Source organism: Schistocerca gregaria, chromosome 5 (assembly GCF_023897955.1).
Source record: "Schistocerca gregaria isolate iqSchGreg1 chromosome 5, iqSchGreg1.2, whole genome shotgun sequence".
NCBI classification, from domain to species: domain Eukaryota; kingdom Metazoa; phylum Arthropoda; class Insecta; order Orthoptera; family Acrididae; genus Schistocerca; species Schistocerca gregaria.
In genome coordinates, this window is record NC_064924.1 from 520100973 (window position 1) to 520117246 (window position 16274).

Below are 16274 nucleotides of genomic sequence, written 5' to 3' on the forward strand. Positions count from 1 at the left end.
ATCCTCAGTGAAGTGCCGCCTTTTAGCGCGGAGTGTTGAATGCGGTGTTTCCAGTATTATTGTGTGAGATAAAGAAAAAGAGGTCTCAGAATACCCCACCAGAGTATTAACGTAAGTTGTTTTGGACTATCTCAATTAGTGTTTTACGCGACTGAAATCTTAGAGTACTTCTAAAACAGCACACTTTCCATGATAACGTTAATTGTTAAGGTTATGCGAGTATGAATGCATTATTTTTCAGAATGGCATCATCGAAGTCATTAACAGATGACGATTTAGAAAGAACAGTGAATGATCCTGCGTTTTTGCGATCTGATGAGTAAACCACAGCAGATGAGGATGAATTTATACTAAGTAATCATGATTCCACCTCTGAAGATACATCAGAAAGTAGTTGTGGCGAATCAGATGAAGAGGAGTGTATTAGACCTACCGCTGACAAATATTTTTTTTGGAAAAAAGCATTGCTACAAGTGGTCAAAAGTAGCGCCTCCTACAACTCGTACTCGTGCTCACAATATAGTTACTCATTTTCCAGGTGGTAAACGTGAAGCAAAAACGATTGTTTCAACTGACATATTATATGCTTGGGAACTGTTCATTAGTGAAGATTTATTGCAACTAATACTCACCCATACAAATGTGAAGATACATGAAATGCAAACAAATACAGAGCTCCTAAACCAGCGTTCATAAAGCCGGTAGATATAATGGAACTGAGAGTATTTCTGGGTCTGCTTTATTTATCTGGAGTAATGAAATCCAATCACGAAAATGTTATTAGACTTTTTGTCTATGATGGAACTGGTGTTTCGAGCCACTATGAGCGTTCAGGGATTTTTGCTCATTTTGTCTTGTTTGCGATTCGATTGTGCTGCTACAAGAGATGCTAGGAAGGCTGATGACAAACTTACAGCTATTAGAGATTTGTGGGAACTCTTTATAGACAAATGTCAAAAGTATTATACTCCAGGAGCGTACGTGACAATCGATGAAATGTTAGTACCCTTTCGTGGTAGGTGCAATGCATTTGTTTACACAGGAAAAGTGACAAATAAAAGTACATTATCAATCCCAACACAGCATGTTTTGAAATTAATAACACCAATTGAGGGAAGTAATAGACATGTGACAGTAGACAATTGGTTCATGTCACTTGAACTCTGTGATCAACTAGGAGCCAAAAAGTTGACTGTCTTAGGCACTCTAAAGCAAAGTAAACCACAGATCCCAGAAGAATTCGAACAAAACAGAAAGCGCCCAGTAGAATTTGCATTATTTGGGCACAACGAAGAAAAGACAATTTGTTCTTATGTTCCTCAGAAAAGTCGAGCTGTTGTGTTGCTTTCATCTATGCATCACGATCAGAAAATTTGTACTCAACAGAAAAAACCTGAAATGATCATTGATTACAATGCCACAAAAGGAGGAGTGGACGCACTGGACCAAATGTGCGCCAACTATTCGTTATCACGGCGATCAGGCAGATGGCCAATGTCTGTTTTTTTGCCATTCTAAACATAGTAGGAGCCAATGCTGCTGTCTTGCTTCAGTGCACCAAACAACTTAATGAAACAACGTCGAGATGTCCGACCCCTTTCTCGTGAACTTGGTGGTACTCCTCTTACTTCAGAGCCAGAACCCATGAGGAAAGCAAGATGCTACATTTGCGCAAGAAATGTGGACAAGAAAACCTAAATACTGCGTGAAAAATGCTCAAAACATGTTTGCCCCAGCCACAGATTTTCAGGGTGCCAAAATTGTTTGTAATCATATCTCAAATATGTTAATATGTTTATAAAATTCAGTGATAAAAGTGCAATTCAAAATACAATTTCCTTAAATTGCAGTTTCGTTTTTTCTTATTGGGGTACTCCGAGACCCCACTAGAGTATTAGTGTATGAGCGTTTCACTAGAGTAGTTAAGGGTTAAATGAGACGTACCCTCTGACTTGCACTTCACAGCGGTGAAGATAGATGTAGAAGACTCGATGCGACCACGAAACTTGACAAATGTACTGGATGACTTAGTGTGACAACAGTTCCACTTCGAGTGGAATTTCATCTCCCATTTCTTTCGCTGCCAATGCCGCTGTCGAAATTTTTGCAAGATCTTTCGTCGAAATTCATTGTGGATGTGATATGTTTGATTTGCTGATGCCAGTGATCTCTACTGGCTGATGCGAATGCCAAAGCCAAAGATAGATGTAGAAGACTCGATGCGACCACGAAACTTGACAAATGTACTGGATGACTTAGTGTGACAACAGTTCCACTTCGAGTGGAATTTCATCTCCCATTTCTTTCGCTGCCAATGCCGCTGTCGAAATTTTAACAAGATCTTTCGTCGAAATTCATTGTGGATGTGATATGTTTGATTTGCTGATGCCAGTGATCTCTACTGGCTGATGCGAATGCCAAAGCCAAAGAGGCTGTGTTGCTGTTTTGAATTGAGTACAAAGTAAACAGTGAGATGTTGCTGTTGTTTTTCGTGTATGATGATCAACCCTGAGGCAGGAATTTGTTTGACAACAATGAAAATGCGAAATCTCAGCAGAGTTTGAAGACAACAGTTTTTATGTGTAATGACACTGTTATCGTAAGGTACAAATATGAACGCTATTGCCGCCTTTGGAGATTCGATCTCAACACTGTTTATTACGCTATTTTAATAAAGAAAAAATACACTTTACATGAAATGATGCGTAGCGTGTTACTTAGGTACGACGCGTCTCAACTCCATTCAGTGTAGAAGTGGTGTGCGGATAAACATGATGGTTGTCTGTGAACGAAAACATATTTTTTAAAGAAACTTGTTTCCGCAAATTATCAGCGCGTTGTGTAATTTCCACCTTGTTGTGACCTGTTGCATGGTGAAACTGTTCTAAATGTTGGAAGCTTTTCTTTCAGTCCCTACAACCAGTAGGAATACATTTAGGACGTTGTTGAATAATCACAAATGTTTCACTTACAATCGAAGGAAAACTAAGTTTATATTTCTTGTGTTGCCAAGGGAGGAAGATTGGGTTATGTCAGAGCTTATAATAATAATATCAATATTGAGACGCTTTTTGTAGAATCCGCTTTAACGTGATGACTCTATCCCTGCATAGAATTATCACATGGAGAACGTCTGGAAGTGACTACCCAAGCAGTTCGCTATTACAAGTCAGTGTTGGAAAATGTCAAGCTTTCACATACATAGCGAACTCGATAGAGGTTTAACTTGTTTGTGAAAGTACTGGGACAACGATAAGTTTCTCGTGATTATTGTATTGGCCGCTGGGTTTGTGTTTTTTGCGTCATGGAACCTGTAACAGCCCATCAGTAATTGTTGTAAACACTGCTCATCAAGAATAATCATCGTTTTTCTAAGGACTGTTTCCTGTGAAATGGAGGAGCCTAGTGATGACACCTTGAACTTCGTCAACGTTATTGATGTGATCGTAAGTCAAATGATTGCTGATGTTGGCATTAATAAATAACGCACCAGCAGAGATATTCAGATCTGTAACGTAATACGCGGTCGTGGTTGGTTGAAAGACGACAGTGTATTGTGAGTAGGCGAAGTGGTATCGAACGCTTTAGTTAATTCGACGGCGTCCCCTAACACGGAAGACGTTTGATACTCAAGAAATGACTTACTGTAAAAGAATGACTTGTCACCAACAAAACGAAAACATTAACGGAAAGGAAACTGATGATCTCTCGGATCTTTTACCGTAATAAGGTTTTTTTTCTTTTTTGCGGTGATTATCCTGTTTTTATGGTCTTCAGACATACGTTAAACGTGAAAATACCCGATATCAGTTGGAAGTTAGAGGTCTACAGCAGAGGTATAAATGTAGCTCGGGAATGCACAAAAAATATGACATTCATCGACATCAAAAACTTGCAATCAAATTGGCATCCTACAGCCTGAACTACGACTCTGTCTGTGCAACAGCCTATCACCACAACTTTGACTAACTCACAACCAAACATTCTCATCTAGTTTAACTTAGACTTCGAGCTTTGTTACAGTTCATTTTGGCAACACAACCTCCATTAAAAGTCGTGCCAACTGTATTATCACTGGTCAAAGCAGAACAGCACTATCTCAGTCATCAGTACACTCATGATCTCCACTAAACTTATATAGGTGTGGGAAATAACATGATTTAGGCCACCATGCTCTGTGACCTAGGTAAGCTACAAAAGGCTGCTATTATTGTGCTGTACAACATAGGAAGATGGTGATTTTGGCATTGTGGCCCTCAAAGTTTTCTTTCCTGTCATCTGTGCTGTTTGTGCCTTGGTATGAGCTGGTTGTATAGGCCACGAGTGGCAGAGCTGGATGTTCCAAGTTGGGGGGGGGGGGAGGGGGGATTATTTGTCCTCCCGTCTCGATTTGGGAGAAAATTGACTACACTAGCATAAATTCTGTTTTTACCTGCAGTTGCTCCTTCTTGGAAGGTAAGCTTACAAAGAGATTAATTCTCTTAATTTCCTTATTTACTGGACAAAATTTGATTTTGGTACTGCGATCCTCTGCAAAGCCCATATCAGGTCGTACTTAAGCACTATTTGCTGCTATATTCAAATCTCAGTCAGTTAGAGCATTATGAGATGGATGGTAAATAGACTTCTACTGGATGATGAACTCTGTTAATATAAACAAAGTGTTGTAGGTGTTAGTAGTATCTGAATGCAAAAAAAAAGAAAGAACTGGTAATGGCTTTTTTACCTCTTTGTCATTCATATTTCTGCGTTTACTGAATCACCTGACTGCTACTGCATCACATGTTATTTCAGTTAACAATCCTTCCTTCATTATTGATGTTTCTGAGCAGTTGACTATCGTCATTCAGCAGTTCCTGCTCTATGTGTAGCCACTATACACCAGTATGGTTATAGGCCTGAAGATGATCATGTGATGATTGAAAGTGTTCACATTTTAATAAATATGCCTTGCAAGTTAAACTCTTATATTGATTTTTGCATTGCTAATGATGCCGTGTTTGGTAACAAAGGGCTACGGACTGTAGGCCTTCAAAGTTTCTTTGTTTAAAGAAGAATTTTGGACAAGGGCATTTGTGGTTAGCCATGACATAGCTCCAACTTTCATTTGGCTGTAATGTTAATTATGTGTTTGAATAATGACTTACAGTTATGCCTAATAAGCTTACTAAGAGCCGTAAGGTGCAGCCTGTGTACATACTTGTCCTTACTTTCTGAAACTAACAAAATATAACCTATGTCATTAGCTGCCTACAAGTTGGTACTGCAAACACTTACATTTTGTTGAGATGAGACTCTATGGCGTGTTGGTTTGCATTGATACATAGCGGTCGAATCCTCCCTCTGTCATGCTGATTCGTTGTTGTCCTTGCAAGTTCTTCGTGTCTATAGCTGTCACAGTTTGAACATGCCGCATTTGGTGTGGCATCTCTCCAGTCACTTCATGATTGGTGCTTGCGACATTTCTGTTTCAACTGCTGCACTACGTAGTTGATTCTGCAGTGTTGGTGCAGCATTGATGCTACGGTCATCACTGTACATAGTCATCATGAGCACTGACCAAAAACATATATTGTTTTGCTACTGTCAAATCAGTCAAAATTTATCAAATTATGATGAGTTATGTGTGTCATTGAATTGTTAGGGAACTCATGGCTGTTGTATACATTTTTAATAAGAAGCTGGGCTGTTATGCAACAGACACTCATACAGGGTGAACATTAATAAAACTGATAAATTGCAGGGGCGGTTTCCTGACAAGAAATGGAGGAAAAAGGTCCAATGAACATTTGTTCAGAAATGGACAGTGCCTGTGCAACAACAACAAATCATCGCGGAACACAATAAAGAGCTGCATTGCATCCATGTCACAACAGACATTGCATTCATGTCACAACAGATGTTGAAATTGGCCTCTTTGGTAGCGATGGTCATGCGGGATACATAAAATTGTACTTTGACTGACACCATGTTTGTGGGCCACTTGTCTGGAGCTTGTGCTAGTGTTCCCCTCAATATTCTGAGGAACATTCATTTGTTAGTCCACATGCTGTGGCTGTGATGGATTTCCATATACATGTTGATAGGACCTTTTTTTCCTCCATTTCCAGTTAGGAATCCATCCTTGCAGTTTGTTGGTTTTATTAATGTTCACCCTGTATATAGCCTTAATTGATAGTTACTTAGACTTTGTTGTGATGAACATTTTCTACACTTTAGGAAAGAAAAGAGGTGAGTCTCTACTGCCAGATAGAAAAGAAAAATACATGGCACATACAGTTGAGTTAAACGAGAAACCTTTGTTCTTACATATGAACTACAAAAATAGTTATGTCTGACTAAATTATTTGTTTTTTAGAACAGTTTGGTAATACACTGGAGCCTTGCGATGGAGACTTGCAAAGAATGCAGTAGATTACAACAAAGAATTGATATTTCCCTTACTATTACTGAAATGTATTCGTGGCTTTTGGATTCATATGTCCTGGTAACATATTATGAGTACTACTGGAGTATTATCATTACAGTTTGAAGAGCAGTATTTTCATATATATATGTGTGTTAAATTGCTTATGTCTTCCCAGGACTATTATGTAGACAAGCACTGGCAAAAACTGCCACCATCTTGGCAAAATACTTTTAAAGATGTTGATCCTCAAGAACTCAGTTCACTAATAAATAATCAAACCAATGAGCTGAGGTTAGTGAACAGAATGGTATCAAATTTATTTTGCATGCTATTGTCTGTACCCTGTCATTCTTGTGTTGATGTTTTTGATACTGTCTATTAAAGAATGTTGTGTTTTGATCACTTACAGGTCCAAGAGACCCTGGCCACTTAGCTTATTGACGTTAAGGTACTTGTTAGTGAAACTGCCACTGTCAAGGAAACAAGTGGCAGAAAGCTTTCAAGCACATCTTGTGTCACACTGTCACGGAAAGAATTGCCATGAACATAGAACTGAAATAAAAGTACCATCTGTTTTAGCACCTATAGCCAAAGTTAATGAAACATCAGGAGAACATCTAATTTCTAAAGTAGATAAAGTCTTGACAAGACATGTCAAACCAAAAAAGCAGTATGAAATAAATTCGATGGCAAAGGTAATGACTGAATTGTGATGCACACAATATTCATATTGCGTTAAAGTTAGTTTATGGGTTACATGGCTCTAAACTTTGCATGTTTTAATATATTCTACCTTCATCTCCTGTCGACAGGTAACTGCGCAAGCAGCTGAACATTGTGATGTGAAGTTGATTGTGGACGTCGGATCAGGACTGGGACATTTGTCACGAATGCTGGCATACAAATATGGGCTTCAGGTGTGCTGTATAGAAGCTCAAGGTAACCTTCTGGAACAAGCAAGGTTGGTTTTTTCCCTGTACAAGGGTAAGGGAGAAAGATAAAGAACAGGGGAGGTGGCAGTATGTTCCCAACTTTCACTTGGCTGTTTAATTTTGAAACATAATGATAAACTACAGATAGGATTTGGTCAAAGTATGTCATGGTTTAGTGTACTGCATCTACCATTTGCAGTTGGCAACCCTGACCAAATGTGTGTCATATGCCTCAAATGTTTACATTGCTGAATAGGAGAAAATCATAAAATTGTGTGTGGCTTGGAGCAGTGGCCTGTGTTGACACAAATTACAATGATGGGAACCATTACCCGAACTAGTTTTGTCATGGAGTTTCAACAGCACTGTGACAGAACAGTAATGATAGCCATGCGGCATTACCTGAGAGGAACAGTATTCTCAGGTGGGTGAGACAGTGGAGGGCAACTGGTAGTGTTTAGGACGGTCAGTCACCAGATTGTGGAAGAAGTGATTGAACATGTGGGAACCTAAAATGAGTGTGTATGTCACTCGAATACTCTACCATTTAGCATAGTGAAATTTACAAACACCCCATCCCAATGTTCATTGGGCCACGTATTTGATGACTTGATGTTTCATTTATACAAACTCCAAGTGGTTCAAACGTTGAGAGACATTGCTAGACAAAATTGACTCACCAACTGCACTGACTGACTTGCACTGATTTATTGAGAAACATTGTTTCTCCAGCAACTGCTGATGTCTGGTGAAGCAGCCTTTTTGATTTCTGTATATTTTAAAAAGAATGATGCCGTACATGTTGTAACAATGAATGCCAAATGCTACTGCAAAATGTTATCGAATTTCCTCATTCCAGAACTGCAGGCAAGTGGATTCCTGAATAACATATGGTTTCCACGTGTCAGTTCTAGGTTCATGCAGCACACCAAAGTTTGGCTATACTTCGACAAACATTTCAAAATGGTATGATTTATTGCTTTGACACTGTGATGTACCCATTCCATTTCCCAGATTTAACATCTCCCGATTATTTCCTCTCACGTTAGCCGAAGGAAAGAGTCTTTGCCAGTTGTTTCAAGACGGCTGACAAATCTAAGATTGCCCTCTACTATGAAATAAGCACCATTCAATGGGCTATGTTAAGACATGTTGTGGAAGCCTACCCACGACATCTTCAGCAGTGCGTCCATACAGATAAAGATATTTAGGGCGAAGTGATTGTCAAGGTTTAGTGAGTCCTACCAGTATGTTTTACATAATACAGTAAGTGCCAGTTTATGTTCCTGTATTTCATAATAATATTAAGTCTCTCCTTGAAGTCACAGTGTTTCACTTATGATTTGGTAGATTCAGTATGCACCAACCTGTATGGAAGTCTGTGTGATAACAGTATTCAAAGAAAACTTCTCACATACAGCTGATGGGAATTTTGAAATGTTCCACATAGCAGGGGAGGATGTTCATACATCAGTCTATTAGTTGGAGTGATAGCAGTTGTATGTGAATTATGTTGTGAAACTGCATTATGGCAACCTCTCAGACTTCAAAACAGGCATGGATGTTGAAACTCATCTTGCCCGAGCCTGAGTAATGAAAATGGTGACCATTATTGGTTTCGGGAAAAGTACCATGTGGACTATAAAGACAGCCTCCATCAAAAAAGGAAAAACATCATCAAAAGCTACAAGAGTCTAATTGTGACAGAAGGGCTCTGAAGTGGATTATGGCCAGTTAACTCATTAAAGCAGCATCCCAGGTAACATTTGAAAAGGAGACACAACTACAGGAAGCTGTATCGTCCAAATTTCAGAAGGATTAATCACATCATGCAATGCTTTGAAATGACTAAATAGGTGTCATAGTTGTACATACATGAGACAGTGATGGGAGAATGCCAGTTGCTTGGACAACTTGTTCTTCACATTATTCCTGACCAGTTTGAAGAATACTGGCAGAAACCTGTCATGCTGAATGTGGGTATTGTGCTGTGAAACTTGTTGCTGTGGGGTGCAATATTTCTCTATAGGCTGAACACAGTTCATTTCTTGAATCTACATGTTATATCAGAGCATAATGACAATATTCTGGGAAACCATCCTCATGTAACACAGCAGACCATCAAGCTCCCAACAACTTGTCTTGAATTGTTTGAGACTGGTTTAATAAACACAGTAACAAAGTACACCACCTTGTGTTGCTCTCTCATTCCCATGATCTTATTTTAATTGCACTTTTGTGGCATATTCTGGAGGACAAATTGCACATTAGACATATTTTTGTAGTCAGCCTTCCTATGTTAGTGACCTTTTGTGGGAAGGAGTGCATAGCCAAGTGATTCTTGTGCAAGATTTATATTTGTCCATCCACATACATAAGCCGTAATTCTTACCAAAGACAGACCAGCAGCCTTCTTATAAATATTTTCCCTCTTTTTCACAGATGGCCGTAGAAAACCCTTGTTTATTAATGTGATAATCTTGCATGGAACCACTGGGCCCACACAACATGTGTGAGTGACAGTTTGATGTGTCAGTGATAAATATTTTAGGTTCATTAGAGTTTTCTGTCCCTTAAATTCAGTGACGAACCAAAACATTGTGAACCATGCCCACTGTGAGACTGAATGCAGCCTAGTGGCATTGCAGGCATATAACACATTACAGAAAGCTTATAAGCAAAGCAGAGATGAATGAAGATGCTAGTGTCAAAACAGGCCACAAATGGGAAAATTTACTGACGTAAGGACTTTGACAAAGGGAAAATTGTTATACTATTTTTCCTGGGAATAAAGATGTGAAAAAAATTGACTCTGTTCATGTGCTAAGTGTCATGAGCCCCTACAGAAAGTGATTGAAGAATGGTGAAACCATGAGTAGGTGACAGAGTGTGGGACTTCCGGAGTCTTACCCTCTCTGTAAAGCAGGATAAGATTTGTAGCAGATCTGATAACAGAGTGTAATACTGTTTCAGGTACAAGTATTTTTGAACACAACAGTCAGCACATATAGTTGAGGCTCAGCGGCAGACAGATTCTACTTTCCCATGTTGGTCCAACAACATCATCAGTTGCAATTGCAGTGGCCACAGGATCATCATGATTGACTGTGGATCTGTGAAAACGTGCCTGGTTGTGTGAGTAATATTTCTTGTTACACTGGGCTGATGATCTTGTCCAGATACTGCATCATCTTGATGAATGTGGCTGTTTGAGACATGCACCACGCCACTGATACTGACCAGTGGGGCAGTGGTATTTACTTGTGCTTCCTGGACCTGTGGTGTTAGTTGAAAGCAGCGTAACAGCTGTGAACTATGTGAACTTTATTGCAGATACCTCCAATCCTTCATGTTTGATGTCTTCACTGCTGGTGATGGCATCTTCCAACAGGATAACTGCCCATATCACAAGACAAGAAATGTGCTACAGTGATTTGAAGTGCATGATAGTGAACTCACATTGATGTCTTGGCCAACATCTTTGGCTTATGTGAACCCAATGGCACATATATGGGACACTTTCAGGCACCAGCTCTACACCCATAAACTTTCAGCACAATTTGCAGGAATTGTGTGACCTGGTGGAACACATCTCTGGAAATCTACAAGTTTGTTGAATACATGCAATGCTGTAATTCACTGTGAATATGGACCATCACTTTATTAAGCAGGTGGTCATAATTTTTGGCACATCAGTGTGTGTTCCTCCATCTTTCTGGGGCAGTATTATGATTTTGATAAGTTCTGTGTGATCCAATTGACACTTATAAATGTAGCTGATTTTCAGGGAATTTCGGCATGTGAAACTTTCTTCTGCTACAACTACTATGGGAATGTGTTCATACAACAAATTTTTCCACTGATGTTCAGGTTCTCATCCATCGTTTGAGAAATATTCCAATAAATATTAAATTTATTTGACAGTTTCGTGCTACAGTAGATTTCTTCTTAATTTTTGTATAGCTGAATAACTTCCATGTGCAATGAACATTTTTGGTAGTAATCCAGAGAAAGTATTGCTTCTCTACATTACAGGATACTTGATATACCAAATATGTAGACAAAATGGATAACTATTAGTTATTCATTCTTTACTGTTATTTCAGTGATTACGAGAATCTTCATGTTCTCTTTTTTTCTCTGTGCTTTGCTAATATTTGACTACGGTGGTTTGTCTGATAGTAATATGTGACTTTTAGCAATCCTTACCTCAGTTGCAACATCTTGTTTGAGGCACCATACTGCCTATTTCGCTCAACTGTTGATGTCCACAATATGTTGTGTCTGTGGTGCATGACCAAAGGTGACACCTCTATTCAGTCCAAAGATAGCTCATTTGTCAAGATTCATGTTTAACAAGTTGATTTCTGTCTGTAGTATCTTGTTAGGCAACACTCACAGTTGTTATTGTGCAGTTTGCTCTAATTTATTTGTTTGTTTCACTGTAGTTTTGCTGAGATTAGCTGTTTGATGGACTGCTGTGGCCAAATCGGCCCATTCCATTGAAAGGTGAGGTGGTCACAGATAGAAAGATGTAGCAATTATATAAACAGTGGGCATTAACATCCACTTCACATTGTTTATGTCATATTCTTGCTTTAGCAATTGATAGGCTAGTCTTCTTAATCACCATCTGCTGGGATTCTGTCATTAAGGAAGCTATTGAGATTGGAATGAACACCAATAATGTTAACTGGGACAGTAGCTGTACCCTTAGTGGTGCATAGAAGTGGTGCTTGATGCTGAAAGTCTCTAAGGAAATAAGCATAATACCATAAACAAAATCAACATTGCTAACAATGTTCTTCCTTCATAGACTGATACAATCAGTGATACCATATGGTAGTTCCATGACTTCGTGACATCTTCATGACTTTGGCAAACTAACTAAAGTACCATACGGCCTACAGATAACTCCTGATGATGATGACGGAAGAAGACATTCATCCACAGACAGACAGTGGACTGAAGATCCAGCTTATCTGACACAGACTATTGAATCATCTTTTTCAGGCTGATCATTTGTGCACCAGCATATTGTGCTGCTTGGGCAGTGAGATTATTTTTTGTCATTGGGATACTGTGCTGCATTACAGTAACTGATTCATTAGCTTAAACTTTTGTGCTCTCAACTCAATATTAAAAAGCAAGTACTAATCCAGAAGAAAGACAGATTTATGTATAGTGATAGCAGACAGTCACAGTCTTTATTGGAAAATGGGGAACAAAGATATAAAGCAACAGGAAATAAGCATAGTACCATAAACAAAATCAAAATAGCTAACAATGTTCTTCCTTCATAGACTGATACAATCAGTGATACCATATGGAATGACTTTGAGATTTTTTGGCAAACTAACTAAAGTACCATATGGCCTACAGATAACTCCTGATGATGATGACAGAGGAAGTCATTCATCCACAGACAGACAGTGGACTGCAGATCCAACTTACCTGTAAGAATTTTCTTTTGATGCACTTTATGATCATCAAAATACAAACAGCAAATTTTTACTTTGTATACAATATTTTTCTTTTACATTTTCATATTAATGATCCTGCAAATTTAAGCAGTTTGTTCGCATATATTTTTAAGTTACTGCTACCTTAACCTTGCAAAATTAACATTCAGTATCAGTAAAGTGTACATCTCATTGCAAATTGCAAAGCTACACTAGTGAGTCTTTTCATATATATTATTATATTCCAGATGTAGTCCTTAAACACAGACTTAGTGAAACAGCACAGTGGTGAGGTACTGAACTTGTATTCAAAAGTATCTTCATTTAAGTTGTCATCTGCCCACCCAGATTGAAGTTTTCCATTGTTTCGCTTGAAATCATTTAAAGCCAGGATGGATCCTTTGAATGGGTACAATTTGATTTCTTCCCCATCCTTCCCCAATTTGAGCCTGTCCTCTGTCTCTAATGACCTTGTGCTCAGTGGTCTCTTTAAGACCTAATTGTCCTTCCTTTTCTTCCTTGAATGCTCAAAATATATTTCAAACCCAACACATCACATAGCAGTGGATCTCATTTAGAAGAAGGAATACATTACTTTGTCACATAATAATGTCTTGTAAATTGTTTCTCGTGCTTCTCTGATTTATAAACTCATTTATTGTTGTCCATTTAGATTCCATTAAAAGTATTTTTCAATAGTGGTCCATTCCTTATCCCATGATTTTGTTATTTTGATGTATCTTGCACATAGTTGGCTTATTCTTAAATTTCAGGATTTTAGATAACGATACAGAGAAGTACTTGTCAAAATACTTATCGGCCGAAGAAATGAAGAAGTTATGTCGACCAGTGCATATAAATGCTGTCATTGATTCACAATTCACAGCCCTTTCACTCATGAAGGTATTGTTACTTTTAACGTCATTATGTTTTGCAAATAATAGAAAAGGTGTTATTAATATATATGAAATTTTATATTACTTCATTAATTCAGAACTGAGGGACCACTGCCAAGTGTTATTAACAAACATGAGAATTTTGTATTACTTTATTAATTCAGAACTGAGGGTACCATTCCTAGGTAAAATAAATGCATAAATATGGAATTAATAAATTAATATGTGCTGGTTTGAAGACAAAAAATTAAGAATAAATTACAAGTAGTGCGAACATTGACTTCTGTAATAAAGAAAAAAGAGTGAGAGAAAGAAAGTAAGTAATCAGACTTCTGACTGGTTTGATGCAGCCCACCATTAATCTCCGTCCTGCACCAACCTCTTTGTTTCAGAGTAACACTTGGTACGTTACATCCTCAACTATTTGCTGAATATATTTCAGTCTCTGTCTTCCCCCTACAGTTTTTACCCTCTACTTTCTTTACTGAAAAACATAGCAAAGTCTGTACTTTCTATACTGAAAAACATAGCAAAGTCTGAACTGCCTCTGTGGTGCCTTCACCATTCCTAAAGCCAAACTGCTCGTTATCTAACAGATCCTCATTTTCCTTTCAATTCTTCGATTCTTGGACGCATGAAATGTCAAGCTGATTGCACAATAGTTTTCATGCCCAATGATGAAATCTTCTCGGGTTATAAACCAAGTCAAGGTATCGTTCTGTGGTAACATTTCAGCAAGATTCCTACTTTTCATCTCCATGTGAAGTGTTGGGCTTGTGTCCTGTTGGAATCTTTATAGCCAATGGACTGCAGGGTCCTGTGCCTCATCTGGGTTGGCAGCACCAGTCACACCTCCTGAAGGGGGAAGGGGTGTTGCGAACCATGTTGGGGGGGGGGGGGGGGGGAGTCGAAGTCGATTGTAGTTTGTAGTGTGGGCTTCCTGCATGCTGGCAGGTCCAGGCAATATAAAATCTGTTGTCTTCGCTGATTTCATATTGGAGGGTTGTGGTCATATTTTTGTTATTACTGCATTCTGTGTGGTGCTAAAATGAAAACCATTATCTTAGAGGACAAGGCTGTCTTAGACTCATATCTCCACAGTGTCTTTAAGGATAGAATCCCAGAACCCATTTGTTCTGCACAGCCGCTTTCTTTGTTCAAAATCAAACATACGGTTTTCATTGAGACTGTGTTCTGCCACAGTGAGTTCTCTGTTTGACCTAGGTGAAGGCTCCTTACATGTTCTAAGCAGTGCGGCAATCTACATTGCTGCATATGGTGGACATATTGTTTGCCACACTCCCAGCTGATGCTGTAGACTCCAGGTGTCTGTGTTCCAAGTTTATGCTTCACTCAGCCCAGCATATTCCTGATTTTGGCTGATGAGCAAAAGATGGTTTCAATGTTGCTCTTTTCTAATATCCTGGCGGTTTTTGCCGTGTGCTGCCCAGTGTACAGAAGGAATGCCGAGCACTTGGTGTCTTATTTAAGTCTTCTCTCTTCTTCTTGCTTGGTTTGTCAGAATAGCTGTTCTCATTAAAGATTTTTTTCAAGTGCTGCAGTTCGGAAGGTAGACTCTCCTTGTTGCCTATGTCTCGTGCTGTGCCCACCAAAGTGGTGAGCATGGATTTGCATTGTGCTGGATGGTGGCAGCTATTGGCATTATGGTACAGGTCAGTACGTGTCTTGTTCCTGTAAACAGAATAACCTAACATGTCATCAGTCTTTTCGTTTATCGTGATGTACCGTATTTACTTGAATCTAAGCCGCACCTGAAAAATGAGACTCGAAATCAAGGAAAAAAAAATTCCTGAATCTAAGCCGTACCTCAAATTTGAGACTCGAAATTCAAGGGGAGAGAAAAGTTTTAGGCCGCACCTCCGAATCAAAACAATGTTGGTCCATTCTAATATGAGACACAATTTAGGTTGAATGAATGACGATACAGCTACAGTAGTTTGGTTCGAGCTGTAAGCTTAGCAGTTAAGCTTTACCAAGTAGCCATTGCTATGCGTCAGGCGCTCCGCCGTATTTTTACGGGTACCCTTCCTTTTTCACGTGCTTCGTCTGGTTTGAATTGATTGCTTATTTTTCTTTGAACTGATAAGTACCGTTCTCTTTGTTATAGGTGTTTACGTCACTCTAAGCTGAAAATGTATTATTGTACTGTGTCATGCATTGTTTGTCGCATTTTGATAATTAGTGTTTACGACCTGTTGCTGCTCGCGGCATGTCTTGCTTTTGTGTGCGTTACCAATTAAAAAGAACTTCCTAGGATTTTCTGTCAAGTTGGTACATAGAATTTTACTTTCAAATTCACTGAGCACTTCATGCATAGCCCTCCTTATGCTAACTTTGACATTTTTTAGCTTTTGTTTGTCTGAGAGATTTTGGCTGCGTTTAAATTTGCAGTGAAGCTCTCTTTGCTTTCGCAGTACTTTCCTAACTTTGTTGTTGAACCACAGTTGGGTTTTTCCCGTCCCTCTCAGTTTTACTCGGCACGTACCTGTCTAAAACACATTTTATGATTGCCTTGAACTTTTTCCATAAACACAACATTGTCAGTGTAGGAACA

The 16274-nt window shown here is 38.8% G+C and overlaps 1 protein-coding gene across 7 annotated transcripts in view; it reads left to right on the top strand.

Moving 5' to 3' along the window:
• The first annotated feature begins 2223 nt into the window (after positions 1–2223).
• The window catches only part of LOC126272763 (methyltransferase-like protein 25B), a 96551-nt gene continuing 82500 nt past the window's right edge, over positions 2224–16274 (top strand). Inside the window, exons 1-6 of one of the 7 annotated variants that reach the window (XM_049975883.1) lie at positions 2224–3446; positions 6359–6487; positions 6585–6700; positions 6819–7104; positions 7222–7370; positions 13577–13706. In XM_049975883.1, coding sequence (XP_049831840.1) covers positions 3393–3446; positions 6359–6487; positions 6585–6700; positions 6819–7104; positions 7222–7370; positions 13577–13706 — 864 coding nt within the window. In that variant the 5' untranslated portion in view covers positions 2224–3392. Of the gene's footprint in view, positions 3447–4468; positions 6279–6358; positions 6488–6584; positions 6701–6818; positions 7105–7221; positions 7371–13576; positions 13707–16274 lie in introns of those variants that run through there. The other 6 variants (XM_049975885.1, XM_049975884.1, XM_049975886.1 and 3 more) reach the window with 6 other exon arrangements.